Here is a 16,904-nt window from a genome sequence, read left to right on the forward strand (position 1 = left end):
TCGTCAGAGCAATCACTGCACTGAACAATAGCAAACCACTTTAATCTGCACTTTTCAAGTTTCTTGTGCAACACCGGTAAACCATGTGCAATGTTTCCCGTGCAATATTATCCCACAGTTGTATATAATTCTCGTTTTACATTTTACTTGTTCCACATTTTATTTTATTTAGTTGTACATATACTTTGAATAATTTATTGTTAAATTTTATTATCTTTTATTTCACTAACAATTACTCGCACCTCGGAAAAGCACCTTTTGGAGTTGGACTCAAATCACGTTGCAATGCAAATTACAATGACAATAAAGGCGATTCTGATTCTGAGAAAACAGGTGAAAATCTGTGAGCAGCAAAAGAAGGAGTTACATTGTGTGTTTGTGGATTTAAAGAATGCTTATGACAAGGTGCCAAGTGAAGAGCTTTGTGGTATTGTATGAGGAAGTCTGGAGTGGCAGAGAAGTATGTGAGGGTACAGGACATGTACAAGGACAGTGTGACAGCAGTAAGATGTGCAGTAGGAATGACAGACTCAATCAAGGTGGAGGTGGGATTACACCCAAGATCAGCTCTGACTCCTTTCTTGTTTGCAGTGGTGATGGACAGGTTGACAGATGAGATCAGACAGGAGTCCCCATGGACTATGATGTTTGCAGATGACATTGTGATCTGTAGTGAGAGTAGTCAGTAGGCGCAAGACTGAGTACATGTGTGTGAATGAGAGGGAGCCCGGTGGAATAGTGCAGTGACAAGGAGTACAGCTGTTGAAAGTAGATGCGTTTAAATACTTGGGGTCAACTGGATATGATTCCTTCGTTATGTTCTCTAATGTCATATACCAACACAGAGCAGAGTAGCTACCTAAACTCTGTAAGGGAGTTAGAGTATCTCGTCAATAGTTTTACATCCTCTTTGAAGACAACTTTGGATGCTGTAGCTCATCTGAAAAAGAGAGCTTTAAATCAGAAGTGTCTGACTCCGTGGTATAACTCACAAACTCGTAGCTTAAAGCAGATAACCCGTAAGTTGGAGAGGAAATGGCGTCTCACTAATTTAGAAGATCTTCACTTAGCCTGGAAAAAGAGTTTGTTGCTCTATAAAAAAGCCCTCCGTAAAGCTAGGACATCTTTCTACTCATCACTAATTGAAGAAAATAAGAATAACCTCAGGTTTCTTTTCAGCACTGTAGCTAGGCTGACAAAGAGTCAGAGCTCTATTGAGCTGAGTATTCCATTAACTTTAACTAGTAATGACTTCATGACTTTCTTTGCTAACAAAATTTTGACTATTAGAGAAAAAATTACTCATAACCATCCCAAAGATGTATCGTTATCTTTGGCTGCTTTCAGTGATGCCGGTATTTGGTTAGACTCTTTCTCTCCGGTTCTGTCTGAGTTATTTTCATTGGTTGCTTCGTCCAAACCATCGGCATGTTTATTGGACCCCATTCCTGCCAGGCTGCTCAAGGAAGTCCTACCATTATTTAATGCTTCAATCTTAAATATGATCAATCTATCTTTGTTAGTTGGTTATGTACCACAGGCCTTTAAGGTGGCAGTAATTAAACCATTACTTAAAAAGCCATCACTTGACCCAGCTATCTTAGCTAATTATAGGCCAATTTCCAACCTTCCTTTTCTCTCAAAGATTCTTGAGAGGGTAGTTGTAAAACAGCTAACTGATCACCTGCAGAGGAATGGTCTATTTGAAGAGTTTCAGTCAGGTTTTAGAATTCATCATAGTACAGAAACAGCATTAGTGAAGGTTACAAATGATCTTCTTATGGCTTCGGACAGTGGACTTATCTCTGTGCTTGTTCTGTTGGACCTCAGTGCTGCTTTTGATACTGTTGACCATAAAATTTTATTACAGAGATTAGAGCATGTCATAGGTATTAAAGGCACTGCGCTGCGGTGGTTTGAATCATATTTGTCTAATAGATTACAGTTTGTTCATGTAAATGGGGAATCTTCTTCACAGACTAAAGTTAATTATGGAGTTCCACAAGGTTCTGTGCTAGGACCAATTTTATTCACTTTATACATGCTTCCCTTAGGCAGTATTATTAGACGGTATTGCTTAAATTTTCATTGTTACGCAGATGATACCCAGCTTTATCTATCCATGAAGCCAGAGGATACACACCAATTAGCTAAACTGCAGGATTGTCTTACAGACATAAAGACATGGATGACCTCTAATTTCCTGCTTTTAAACTCAGATAAAACTGAAGTTATTGTACTTGGCCCCACAAATCTTAGAAGCATGGTGTCTAACCAGATCGTTACTCTGGATGGCATTTCCCTGATCTCTAGTAATACTGTGAGAAATCTTGGAGTCATTTTTGATCAGGATATGTCATTCAAAGCGCATATTAAACAAATATGTAGGACTGCCTTTTTGCATTTACGCAATATCTCTAAAATCAGAAAGGTCTTGTCTCAGAGTGATGCTGAAAAACTAATTCATGCATTTATTTCCTCTAGGCTGGACTATTGTAATTCATTATTATCAGGTTGTCCTAAACGTTCCCTAAAAAGCCTTCAGTTGGTTCAGAATGCTGCAGCTAGAGTACTGACGGGGACTAGCAGGAGAGAGCATATCTCACCCGTGTTGGCCTCTCTTCATTGGCTTCCTGTTAATTCTAGAATAGAATTTAAAATTCTTCTTCTTACTTATAAGGTTTTGAATAATCAGGTCCCATCTTAGGGACCTCGTAGTACCATATTACCCCATTAGAGCGCTTCGTTCTCAGACTGCGGGCTTACTTGTAGTTCCTAGGGTTTGTAAGAGTAGAATGGGAGGCAGAGCCTTCAGCTTTCAGGCTCCTCTCCTGTGGAACCAGCTCCCAATTCAGATCAGGGAGACAGATACCCTCTCTACTTTTAAGATTAGGCTTAAAACTTTCCTTTTCGCTAAGGCTTATAGTTAGGGCTGGATCGGGTGACCCTGGACCATCCCTTGGTTATGCTGCTTTAGACGTAGATTGTGGGGGGGTTCCCATGATGCACTGTTTCTTTCTCTTTTTGCTCCGTATGCATCACTCTGCATTTAATCATTAGTGATCGATCTCTGCCCCCCTTCACGGCATGTCTTTTTCCTGTTTTTTTCCCTCAGCCCCAACCAGTCTCAGCAGAAGACTGCCCCTCCCTGAGCCTGGTTCTGCTGGAGGTTTCTTCCTGTTAAAAGGGAGTTTTTCCTTCCCACTGTTGCCAAGTGCTTGCTCATAGGGGGTCGTTTTGACCGTTGGGGTTTTTCATAATTATTGTATGGCCTTGCCTTACAATATGGAGCGCCTTGGGGCAACTGTTTGTTGTGATTTGGCGCTATATAAGAAAAAAGTTGATTGATTGATTGATTGAACTGTCCAAAGTAAATGAGAGTGTGGTAGAGAGGTGAAGAAGAGAGTACAGGCAGGGTGGAGTGGGTGGAGAAAGGTGGCAGGAGTGATTTGTAACTGAAAAATATCTACAAGAGTCAATGGAAAGTTTCCAAGACAGTAGTGAGACCAGCCATATTGTTTGGCTTTGAGATGGTGGCACTAACAAAACGACAGGAGGCAGAGCTGATGATGCTGTGATTCTCTTTGGGAGTGATGGGGAAGGACAGGATTAGGAATGAACATGAGAACCATCCCTGGTTCTCAAGACCAGGCACCTAAGTGGCTGTACTCTACTCTGTTCTACTCTTCTATTCTATTCTCTTCTATTCTACTTTCCTTTTTTAGATAATTAGATATACCTTAGTATACACTAGTAGAGTTCTACCTTAGAATTGGAATGTATTGTAAAAGACATACCTTACTGAATTTACATGTTAGAGGGACAGCTCAGATGGAACATTTGGAGACAAAGTCAGAGAGGAGAGATTGCAATGGTTTGGACACATGCAGAGGAGGGCGAAGGATGCTGAGGATGGAGCAACCAGGCAGGAGGAGAAGAGGGAGGACAAAGAGGAGGTGGTTGGTGTGACAGAGGAAGATATACAGAGGACAGGGTGAGATGGAAACGATTGATCTGTTGTGGTGACCCCTAATGGGAGCAGCTGAAAGAAGGAGAGCAACTACCATTGCAAGGTATAGAGCAGTCTGTAAATTATACGGTAGCTTCATAGACTCCGCTGAGCCTCCAAAGATGTCCAGGGGCCTTGTGTACAAAGACTTGCATTGACTTTCTACTAAAAGTTGGCGTACACTAAAACCCTGAATCAGGCGTAAGCACAAATATATTCAGATGTCTCAAAGTGTGCGTAGACATCAATCCACGCACGTTTGGTTTGTACATCCCACAGAATGTGGAATCAAGCACATGTGCACATGCACCAAACTCCTCCCTGGCCACACCTCTATCTGAATATGCAAATGTACTCAAATAGTCTGGTTGTGTCGTGCTGACGGCACAATAAGTGTCGAGTGTTGTGTGATTGATGACGTCCGTCATTGTCTCTGTGTTGTTTTGTGTAAAAGAACTTTCAGAGACATCATGCAAAAACAAGGAAAGCTGTGGTTAGAGCGCCATTCTCTCAGCTCGCTGTCATGTAAAACGGAAATTAAATTCGTATATTTGTGTATGTAAATGTTGAACCGAGCTGCACGCAAACACTGAAGTAAAACAATATTAGGTGCATGGTGGCTGACAGTGTGTGACATTAACATAACACACGCTTTTACTGACAAATACTGAACACAGTTGGGGGCTTGTTAAGAGCCTCATCTCTAGTTCCACCATCAAGAAAAAGAAAACATTAATAATACAAAAAAAAAAAATTGAATGTGCACATGCCCAAATGTGTCCGTGCTGGTTTTCATTCGGAACAATTACATGGATAAATTATTTAACCACCAAGCACCCACCCCCACCCTACCATGGTGCATCGTGCCTCCAGTCTGATGTCCATTTGCGCATCACATATAATTTGAACATTGATGGAATGAAAATGTTTCCTATTAACAGAAACAAACCTTTATAGCAAAATGTGTGCAGTTAATATCTCCGATTACATTCAGGAAACCGGCTCACGGAATGCACCTGGATGAGATTCGGATGATTGTGTTCCACACAGCTGGCATGGCTCAGCGTAAGGTCGACTGGCACACTCCTGACTGATCAGTCAGCTCACGCTGGAATGCCCAGGAAGCCCAGCGTGGTCAGCACCTCTGTGGCCACAGACAACCCCTGGCTCCTCGCTGTATTGCGCTCTGGGCCGGCTACAGTTCTGTGCGCAACTCCAGCAACAGTGGCCTCGATAATCGAAATGTGTTTACAAGTCATTTATCATCATTTGCAAGTAAATCCTTGTGTTCCCTGAATACACGCTCACGTCAGATTGCGCCATTTGTAAGGTCCTCTAACAACACTAACGCAGTCACTGTTAGTGCCATTTTATGCATCACTTTGCACATGCTTTTATATCCACCCATATAACTGCAAACACGTGGGTGTGTAATTGTTCACCAGTGTGTCTCTGATGTGCACATTACTCTGATGACCTCATGTTTTCACACTATTAACGGTTCCCAGCATCACGTTTACATGTCCACAGAGGAACAGTAGCTGTAGAAACGTGTATGCCAGCCAGGATTTTTGCGTGATGCACCACACATTTCCAAGCTCACTTCACTTTTGATACATTTGCACATTGACGTGGAGACGAGCGTACGCCATGTTTTTGTATGTAAGCATGCTTTGTACATGAGGCCCCAGGCCCTGGTTTGGCTCAATGTCCCTGAAATAAGCTCTAGAGAGCCACTCAAAAAATTGCACTCCAAAAGCTGTGTAAAGTAGGACAGAGCCTTCTTACCTTAGAAGTAAAGGGGGCTTGATAAAACTGTGAAATTCAATTAGTGCTGAGTTTCTTCAGTGCCTTCAAATGTGCAAAAACCTGACCTCACTTTATACGGTGACCTAGCCCACAAACACTCCAAGAAACTAGAGATAAAGAATCAAACGTCACTCATTTTTGATATCTTGGAAGGGCAATAAAGTTGAACATTGAGCAGCAAAACATACCTGTGTTACAATGAAAAACAAACAGCAAGACTGACACCCAACAGGAAAGAAGGAGGAAAAACAACCCCATTTATACACATATACACAAACCCACCACCGACTGCTTCCCCAAGGGAAACACAATCACCTACATCCAACCCACATGTGCATTTAGTTAAATGAGTGTGTTTTTGTATTTTATAGGACAGCGTAAACATTGAAGCACAGGTTTGTGCGTAGGCATACATACTTTGTGAATGAGGCCCACTGATACTAACCTGGCTAAACTTGTTTAACTACATCTGTCAGTTGCAGAAAGTTGGTAAAACAGTTATATCTTCATATGTATGGTGGATTCTTTAGACATTGCGAATTTTCTAAATTTATTTTGCATTCACACTCTGACGATTAGCCTGGCATTTGTCGATGGAGAGTGAAAATGATTAATGTTGACCAGCACAAAGGTGTGTTGAGTAGTACACCAGCAGTACACCATTACTGCTTTGTTTGCCTCTGCTGGCCAACATCGGGGGCTTGACTAGATGTACCACCTCCTCTAGATCCTTTGTGCATGAGGGAATATGTAGAAATGTGAACAAATGTGAAGGAATATGTCAAACCTGTCTTGTCGGCGCACCACTAGCAAGTGACACAGTCGCTCAGTTACATCAAGTTTATATAGCCTACGCCTGTTCACATTTCAAATGAGTTGAGGATCAGCTCTGCCAAGTTACGCTACTGCTCCGCAGAGTGTGCTACCAATGCAGCTGACCTTCAATGGCAAAAATTGAACTATGTCCAATAGTAAGTCAGTGGACTGCCATGAAACATTGAGCTCCGCCAGTACAACATTGCCCTCCGCCGAGTTATGTCAGTCTGTGTAGAAGAGACGAATTTTGCACCCCTGTAGCGAAACTTCTCTAGCATTTCAAAGACAGTTTTAAGACTCTGCTACGTCAGCCAACGTCAACCACTTCACATCATAGCATGAATGGCCCATTACAAAACAACTCACCAGTCTAAAGCCTCTTTCACACCGGGGCTGCTCGCAGTTGCTTCCTGTGGTGTCATGATGACGCAGGAATATCTGCGTCAGGTGCACGCAGCAGGGGGCAGAGAGGAGGTGAGGACGCAGCCTGCAGGTTCTCTGCACAGAGAAGTCAGAGTGCACAGTCTGGCTGCAGACAGACTGTGCACTCTGACTTCTCTTCTTCTTTATATTTGTTCTTGTGCAGAGCTGCAGGGCTGTGCTCTGAGTTTTATAGTTTAGCTTTCCTCTTTTGAGCACGAGATGCATACACGCGCGTGCGAGCTAACCATCCGTAAGCAAATGTGGAGATGTCTGGAGTTCTACTTGATGTTGACATGTCCTGTCTCAGGACTTATGTTCTTTTTTGTCCTTTTTTTTAACTGTGATGTGAGACTTTGAGCAGAGAGCAAGGAACTAATGCCTGCAGCCAGACTTTTTTGTTCTTTTAATTGTTCACATGTGCGCGCATGAACGAATGTCCATGAGTGGGCTAGAGATGTCCGGACTTTTTACTGGATATTTCTGGTAATCAGTCTGTGAGAAGGACGTTTTTGGATTTTATTTAAACACATTTGTGAGAGAAGAAGCTGCAGCTGCCTCACAGTGCCTCTCTTCACCAGACAGCTCCACACAGAGAAGGAGCTGAGCTGCAATCAGCATTTTTTTTCTGTGGTCCTTTTTTATCAGTGTGCAGTTTTTACTGCATTAAGTACGCAGTATAAAAACAATCCTGCTTGATTTATACTGCGGGAACAATGGAAGACAGCAGGAATCATAAAATGGCTTCCGAGTCACGCCGGGTAGCGCCTCTTTGCCCCGAATTATGCCTCTTTGCCCCGACTTGCGCTGGAACCACTTCCTTTCTGTGTCGAGCACAAGACGCCAAAAAAATTAAATAGGTTTAATTTTTCAGCACCTGACTTGCTTCCTCCTTTGCGCCCCTCGCGCTGTTGTGGCACCATCATAATGACGCACGGCGCAACTGGGAGCAACCAGGAGCACCCCCGGTGTGAAAGGGGCTTAAAAGTCAACAGTTAGAAGAAAAAAACTGAAACATTTATCTTGCACTCTGAGCCAAAGTCCAAATATATCTTTGTGCAGCCCATTTTCACACATATTGTGTATCTCATAATATCACTCTGTATGTTCTGTACATCTTTCACTTACAGTGAGACCCTGTTTAAGAGGCCAAACACATTTTAATGTTGCATTCCCTGCATTTTCCAAATAGGCTACAGATGCTGGCTTTGTGGCTGACTGGTCTGCAGATTTTGGATCAATGACAGTGGATGAAGATGTTGCTGCAGGGCCAGAGGAAGTGCAGGGTGGAGAACAGGGTGGAGGCCATGGCTGGCTTCCTGCTGGAGATACAGCTACTCTGTCTCAGACACAAGCCATTGAGCCACACACAGCAGCTGGAGATGAGGTTAGTAGCTGGGAACCCAACATTCAGGCTGAGCCCCACACTGACCTCTCTGCAGTCAAAGGGTATTCCATGAAGGAAGGGTTGGAAGTGTCAGGGGAAGGTGGGACATGGCAGGAGGACAGAAGACAGTCCACTCCAGGATTTATCTTTTCCAATGAATACGGTGAACAGATTGAAGATACCACAGACAACAGTGGAGACAAGTTGTGCAGGTCTCCTGATGGCTCTGGCTGTGAATATGAAACAGCTGAGGAGTGGGGCAATGTAGGTCAGAGTGGCATCTCGATGAACACAGGTGATAAACATCTATGTGAAGATTGGGGGGTACATTGGTTTGACACAGAAGAGCTACAAGAGAGACACGAAGCAGAGAAAAACTATCCTTCAAATAAAGGACAGCTGTCTGAGACTCAACTTGAGATTACATCTGTTGATCCCAATCATTTAGAGAATGCTTCAGAGCTGGCAGATAAAAATGTGTTTTCAACAGATCTCATCAGTGCAACTCAGACAGGAAGTGCGTTTGAATCAGATCCTTTTGCTGAAGCACAGGAAGGAGGTGCGTTTGAATCAGATCCTTTTGCTGAAGCACAGGAAGGAGGTGCGTTTGAATCAGATCCTTTTGCTGAAGCACAGGAAGGAGGTGCGTTTGAATCAGATCCTTTTGTTGAAGCACAGGAAGGAGGTGCGTTTGAATTAGATCCTTTTGCTGAAGCACAGGAAGGAGGTACGTTTGAATCAGATCCTTTTGCTGAAGCACAGGAAGGAGGTGCGTTTGAATCAGATCCTTTTGTTGAAGCACAGGAAGGAGGTGCGTTTGAATCAGATCCTTTTGTTGAAGCACAGGAAGGAGGTATGTTTGAATCAGATACTTTTGCTGAAGCACAGGAAGGAGGTGCGTTTGAATCAGATCCTTTTGTTGAAGCAAAGGAAGGAGGTGCGTTTGAATCAGATCCTTTTGCTGAAGCACAGGAAGGAGCTGCGTTTGAATCAGATACTTTTGCTGAAGCACAGGAAGGAGGTGCGTTTGAATCAGATCCTTTTGTTGAAGCACAGGAAGGAGGTGCGTTTGAATCAGATCCTTTTGCTGAAGCACAGGAAGGAGGTGCGTTTCGAATCAGATCCTTTTGTTGAAGCACAGGAAGGAGGTGCGTTTGAATCAGATCCTTTTGCTGAAGCACAGGAAGGAGGTGCGTTCGAATCAGATCCTTTTGCTGAAGCACAGGAAGGAGGTGCGTTCGAATCAGATCCTTTTGCTGAAGCACAGGAAGGAGGTGCGTTTGAATCAGATCCTTTTGCTGAAGCACAGGAAGGAGGTGCGTTCGAATCAGATCCTTTTGCTGAAGCACAGGAAGGAGGTGCGTTTGAATCAGATCCTTTTGTCGAAGCACAGGAAGGAGGTATGTTTGAATCAGATCTTTTTGTTGAAGCAAAGGAAGGAGGTACATTTGAATCAGATCCTTTTGCTGAACCAGAAGGTGCAGACATAGTGGGTGGTTTTAACATTGATCCATTTGCTGAAACATCAAAAGGTTCTGTGGTTGATTTCAGCAAAGTTCCAGTTGCTCAAACTGCTGCAGGTAGAACACCAGGGGACCGTTTTAACAGCAGTTTACCAGCATCCTCTACAGAGCCTGAAGTTCCTGATGCCTCTTTGTCTGGAGCTCCTTCAGAAGGATTGAAAGACATAAATATCTCCAGAAATCACAAAGAACCTGAAAATTCAGACATGTCAGAGGATGAGGCTGCAAACCGGAGATTTGGAAAGTTGTACCAAGAGCTAGAAACAGAAAAGGATGAGGTACTTCACTTCTTGCCCTTTTTAGTATGTTAGATTATCCTAGACTAGATATAAATCCCCCAACACACACACACACACACACACACACACACACACACACACACACACACACACACACACACACTTGCCCCGAGGAAAAAGTGAAAGTAGTTGTCCTTCAGCTCCACCTGGATCCAAACTCCTCCCCCCCCCCTCTGTTCACCTGCCTTGTATGTCTGCTTGTTCACACTTTCATGTACACAGTGCCTAATTTCATTGCATGAAACATTTCAGAGTCCTCACACAAAAGTATTTTAATGAAAATTTGTGTCTCTGCAATTCAATTTAGGTAATCAATACATTTAATGGATTTCCACAGGTAATTTTTTATATTCAACTTTATCTGTTATCCATGCAAAAGCTATAGATCTGTTATTTGCACCAATGTTTCTCATCACTGCTGTAGGTAAAATTAAGTGGTCTACTTATATTGAAGGACCCAGTGCTATCTCTGGTTCATTGATTGACTAATTATTGGTGGGTTTTTTTTGTTTGTTTGTTTGTTTTTTTAGGGGTTTTTTTTTGTATATCAGTGTTGTTCTGAACCTTGGATTGTTTGACAGTGGTAAACATTATGAATATCCTATTTCTATGAAAAAGGTTATTACTTATAGTAGAACTTTTCTTCCATCACTATAATGTTACTTTGGTACCCGGTGGTGTACAAAAATGCTGAAAATCAGTTTTGCCTTGGAGTCCTATCCTGTACAAGAGCTCCTGTGAGCATTGATATTTTGATCAGGTTCAAAACAGATGAATGCTTGAAAGCCCCAAAGTGCCTGTTCATCCTAATTAGTTCAGTGTATTATTGAAGAAATATTCTGATTGCCAGAAGGAAGAGCTGACATTATTGTGTCCTAGGACACAATAATGATCGATCAGGTTGTTCCATCTGTCTTTAGCTTTTCCTCAGTCTGCACAGCTGTTTGTCCCTCTATAAGAGCTTTCATTTCATGCATATTTTATACATGGGAAAATCATTGCAGTATTTTAGTGTGTTAGAACACAAGCAAACAGCATAGCATTCACATAAAATGTGCATGCTGACTTGCTAATGGACTGCACTGACGATTGCATCTTTCAAATATACAAAATGCATATTGAATTATTGCCTTCATAAATATGCAATTTCAGGTCTGTCCATGCAAGTGTGCAAAATTGTGGGAGGGAGCATGTATATAGGTGAAGCTTACACATGGGACATGATTTGTCAAGATCAAAAAGAAATATAACATTCCCATAGCATCTTTATTTTGTGCATTTCGAAACTGTGGCATTAATTTATTCCACTTGACAGCCTGCTGTTATGCTTGACGAAGCACTTAGTGCAGTTGGTTCCAGAGCAGGAGGTCCCAGTTCAATATCACCTCTGTCTAATTTCTATGTAATGTGGAGTTGCACCAGGAAGGGCATCCAGTGTAAAACTTGTTCTCAATCAACATGTAGATTCACCTCAGATCTGCTGTGGTGACGTTGAACAAAAAAACAGGATGTAGCACACGTTCTACACCACATGCAGTCCATGACACAACTCCACATTACATGAAGAATGGATCGGGGTTGTCTTGAACCAGGAGCCTTCTGCTCTGGAAACAAGCACACTAACTGCTTGGCCACCATCTCCCCAACAAACTTAAAGTGTAGGTGACACCAAAAAAATGTTCACAAATAATCAGTAAAAATGATGAAATGTTGATATATTAAAAAATCCTGAACAGTAAAAGTTGATAAGTGCACGGGTGAAGGATAAACTACAGCTGTCTGAAGCCTGCGCTCTATTTCAGCCCTCAGCCACAGAAATACTGTTGCTACATCATTGGGAGAACGGGACCTGCTGATTCAAGCCCAAATTAATTGTAAACATGTCGGAGGTCGAGCTGTTTTCTGATGATTTTTTTTTTCCTACTGTGGAGCTTTTTTGTGAAGTCCAGTCTGAAGGTGTTTCTGTAGAAGCTGTGGAGGACACAGCCTTATGGTTTGGAGCCTTATATAGACCACAATGAGGGAGATGAAACCTTGGAGGAAAACCTTCAGTCTGACAACAGTGACAATATTGGCAGAGTTCAGAACACAGAATGGTGATTATAAATAAAAAAAAATAATAATGCAGGCGATTTCGGCATACGGATGGACATGATAAACTGTTTTTTTTTTTTGTTTTTTTTTTTGCCAGCTCTTTGGTTGCAATCAACTGATAAAAAATTTTAAAAGTTTGTTTTGCTATCCTTGACATCAGAAAAAAGTGATGAGGAAGTGTGGATTTTTTTATATTTTTTTCTTCTTCTTCTTAGAAACATGTACATTACATTTCAAACCCGAAAAATGACACAGCACCTATGAAGCACTGGAAATATCAGCAGCTATTTTTAAAATAAATCTTGTTTCCTTCTTAAATACAGTTAGTGTACTGTATGTTAGTAGTGTGCTAAACATGCTATTATTAAATATTAAAACCATTCACACATGGAGTAAATATAAAGTCTTACCTTTCAGTGAGATCATCTTCACAGTCTGATGAAAACGTAACCACATAAAGCCTGATTTGGGAAAACGATGTCTGAAAATACTTAATAATTCCTTGTCCTGGCTGAAGAAAAGTCCTCCTGTGACACCAGCAGTTTGTGCCAGGTTACAGCGCCAGCACAGGTGTAATCCGTTGATTATGTCTGCGGGTTCGAGTCTTTGTTGTGAACAGACCGTCCTCTTCCTCCACTGGGCTGCTTTGCGCCGCAAGTTGAAAGACTCGCAGCACCTCATCTGCTCATAACGTCTCAGTTACCACAAGCATCAGTGGAATCTGTCTGCATGTGATGAAATTACCCCATGATCCACAAAAAATAAAATAAAATAATGTGAAAATACTCAGTTTTGCCTCCGTGTGGAGTGGAGATGATGCATGACACTGTGCATGCACGCTTGACAATATAAGTGTTCCATCTGCCAATCAAAAGGGTTCTGCCTGCCACACATAACCATTCTGATACATATAATACCATGCAGCACTGACCTGAACCAGTCAGTGGAAATGGGCCTGTCAGTAGCCTGTAAAAACCCATAAACTTGTTGCATCATTGTTTGAGTATGGAAAAAAGTCACGCTGGTCTACAATCCACTCATGCTGACGCACGTGATCCTAACCCTAACTGAAACCAGTGGACTCCACCTGCAACAGTGTTTTCATAAAAACGTGCAGCAAACACATCCAGCTGGCATAACTCCAGGAATGAAGCACTTAACACAGAAATACATCCGATTACTAATCAAACAAATGGGGCTATTAAATAAATGGTTCTCCCACTGATATCACTTCCTCCTCCTTCTCCAATGTTGTGCCCGCACGTTCCTGGTTTTTAGTGAACCTTGAGCCTGGTTCTGCTGGAGGTTTCTTCCTGTTAAAAGGGAGTTTTTCCTTCCCACTGTTGCCAAGTGCTTGCTCACAGGGGGTCGTTTTGACCATTGGGGTTTTTCCGTAATTATTGTATGGCCTTGCCTTACAATATAAAGCGCCTTGGGGGAACTGTTTGTTGTGATTTGGCGCTATATAAATAAAATTGATTTGATTTGATTTAGTGGCACGCAGTTCAAAATCCAGATATTTATCTCTTCAGTAACTGTGCACCAAAAGCATTAATTTCAAACTGTCATTTAATTTTAGTCTTAAATACTCAAAAAAAACAAACAAACAAAAAAAAATATTGTGTCACCTACACTATAAGACTTGTGTTATAATCAGTTGAACTTTTTTAAAATACATTTTCTTCAGTAGACCATAAAGTGGGGTAAAAAAGTATTTAGTCAGTCCCTGATTGTGCAAGTTCTCCTACTTAGAAAGATGAGAGAGGTCTGTAATTTTCATCATAGGTACACTTCAACTATGAGAGACAAAATGAGAAAAAAAAATCCAGGAAAATTGTAGGAATTTTAAAGAATTTATTTGTAAATTGTGGTGGAAAATAAGTATTTGGTCAATAACAAAAGTTCAACTCAATACATTGTAAAATAATCTTTGTTGGCAATGACAGAGGTCATACGTCTTCACCAGGTTTGCACACACTGTAGCTGGTATTTTGGCCCATTCCTCCATGCAGATCTCCTCTAGAGCAGTGATGTTTTGGGGCTGTCGCTGGGCAACATGGACTTTCAACTCCTTCAGCAAATTTTCTATGGGGTTGAGGTCTGCAGACTGGCTCGGCCACTCCAGGACCTTGAAATGCTTTTTACGGAGCCACTCCTTCATTGCCTGAGTGGTGTGTTTGGGATCATTGTCATGCTGGAAGACCTAGCCACGTTGCATCTTCAATGCTCTCACTGATAGGAGGTTTTGGCTTAAAATCTCATGATACATGGCCACGTTCATTCTTCCCTTAACATGGATCAGTTGTCCTGTCCCCTTTGCAGTCAAACAGCCCCAAAGCATGATGTTTCCACCCCCATGCTTCACAGTAGATATGGTGTTCTTGGAATGCAACTCAGCATTCTTCTTCCTCCAAACATGACTAGTTGAGTTTTTTCTAAAAAGTTCTATTTTGGTTTCATCCATATGATATTCTCCCAATCCTCTTCTGGATCATCCATATGCTCTCTGGTAAACTTCAGATGAGCCTGGACATGTACTGGCTTAAGCAGGGGGACACGCCTGGCACTGCAGGATTTGAGTTCCTCCCTGTGTAGTGTGTAGCCTTTGTTACTTTGGTCCCAGCTCTCTGCAGGTCATTCATCAGGTCCCTCCGTGTAGTTCTGGTATTTTTGCTCACAGTTCTCATGATCATTTTGACCCAACGGGATGACATCTTGAGCGGAGCCCCAGATCGAGGGAGATTATCAGTGGTCTTGTATGTCCTCCATTTTCTTACAATTGCTCCCACAGTTGATTTATTCACACCAACCTGCTTGACTGTTGTAGATTCACTCTTCCCAGCCTGGTGCATATCTAAAATTTTCTTCTTGGTGTCCTTTGACAGCTCTTTGTTCTTGGCCATGGTTGAGTTTGGAGTCTGACTGTTTGAGGCTGTGGACAGGTGTCTTTTATACAGTTCAAACAGGTGCCAGTAATACAGGTAACAGGTGGAGGACAGAAGAGCTTCTCAAAGAAGTTGTTACAGGTCTGTGAGAGCCAGAAATCTTGCTTGTTTGTGGGTGACCAAATACTTATTTTCCACCATAATTTACAAATAAATTCTTTAAAAATCCTACAATGTGATTTCCTGGATTTTTTTTTTATCATTTTGTCTCTCATAGTTGAAGTGTACCTATGATGAAAATTACAGACCTCTCTCATCTTTCTAAGTAGGAGAACTTGCACAATCAGGGGCTGACTAAATACTTTTTTACCCCACTGTAGTTCATAATGCACTTTACAAAACTTTAGAACCTTTTGTCATTCATTGTTATCTCTGTATTTTGTGAAAACCAAATGAAAGTATATATCGGACTACTGATTGTTCATGTCTCTCTGTTTCTCAACATGAACTCTGAAGGATGCAGGTGCTTCATCATTTTTTGCTGACTTTGATAAGGTGGTGAGTTCACATTTTGGGTACACTGTGCACTGCTATGCTGTTCAGTACTGCTGAGTATTGTGGTATGTTGTTTCAGTATTTCATTCCACTGTTGTGCAACCCCAAATCAGAAAATGCTGAGCATGTGTGATGCAGGCCAGCAGGAGTCAGTGTGTATGTGGTGGTCAAAAAGGCCTCACTCCCCTTACAGCCAAAGAATACTCTGGCCACTCCGGGCAGAGTCGGGTTTCAACCAACTGGTCAAACCATCAGCCACCCATAACGGAGATTGTGAGTTTGCATCCTAAGGGGAGCAAGTGGGAAGAGTCAAAGACACAATGCAAAGACACAACGCAAAGCAAGCCACTACGTTGGCTTCATGACCAGGATGGAAGTGAGGTTCAAAGGTGGGTGAGTGTGACAGAGGCCAGTGGGAGGTGTTCTGCATGTGGTAGTCAATAGGCCTCACTCCCCCGACAGCTAAAGGATTTCTCTGGCCACTCAGGCCAAAGCCGGGTTCGCATTCTGAGGGGAGGGAATAGGAGGAGTCTGTAACAGAAACACTGCGCAGAAAAAGCCGCTACGCAGTGATACATTTCCTTTGTCTTGTTTCATTTCTGACGGTATGAACCCAAGATAATTTCAAGTTTTCTATGGTCCGCATCATTTCTTTTGTGAATATACATCCATTCCTGCATTTCAGGCCTGTAATACATTCCAAAAAAGTTGGGATGAGGGCAGTTTAGGGCTAGTAATAAGTTTAAAAATTAAATAATGATGTTTTTTCAAACAGGTGATTGTCATCATGATTTGGTCAAAAAGCAGTGTGCATGAAAGGCTGAGCATTCAGTGGCGGCTTCAGATATTTTTTCTGCCGGCGCTATGAAATAAGGGCTTGTGTGTGGCGACAGTTCTCTGCTACACCTCTGCCACATTCACTGATCTACTGATATTGACTGGAATCCATGTGACCCTCAACTTTAACAAGACTCCCAGTACCTGCACTGGCATCACAGCCACACAGCATGATGGAACCACCTCCAAATTTTACTGTAGGTAGCAAGTATTTTTCTTGGAATGACTGTTCTGACCATCCTTCGCTTCAGCTTATCTGAGATTTTTCTT

At 42.1% G+C, this 16,904-nt stretch overlaps 1 protein-coding gene across 1 annotated transcript in view; it reads left to right on the forward strand.

The window, feature by feature from the left end:
* The window catches only part of amph (amphiphysin), a 424,563-nt gene that overhangs the window by 320,985 nt on the left and 86,674 nt on the right, over positions 1 to 16,904 (forward strand). Inside the window, exons 18-20 of the mRNA XM_034182651.1 lie at positions 8,247 to 8,441; positions 10,571 to 10,600; positions 15,759 to 15,800. Of these exons, the coding sequence (XP_034038542.1) occupies positions 8,247 to 8,441; positions 10,571 to 10,600; positions 15,759 to 15,800 (267 nt within the window). The remainder of the gene's footprint in view (positions 1 to 8,246; positions 8,442 to 10,570; positions 10,601 to 15,758; positions 15,801 to 16,904) is intronic.

Source organism: Thalassophryne amazonica, chromosome 12, assembly GCF_902500255.1.
Source record: "Thalassophryne amazonica chromosome 12, fThaAma1.1, whole genome shotgun sequence".
Classification (NCBI taxonomy): Eukaryota; Metazoa; Chordata; class Actinopteri; order Batrachoidiformes; family Batrachoididae; genus Thalassophryne; species Thalassophryne amazonica.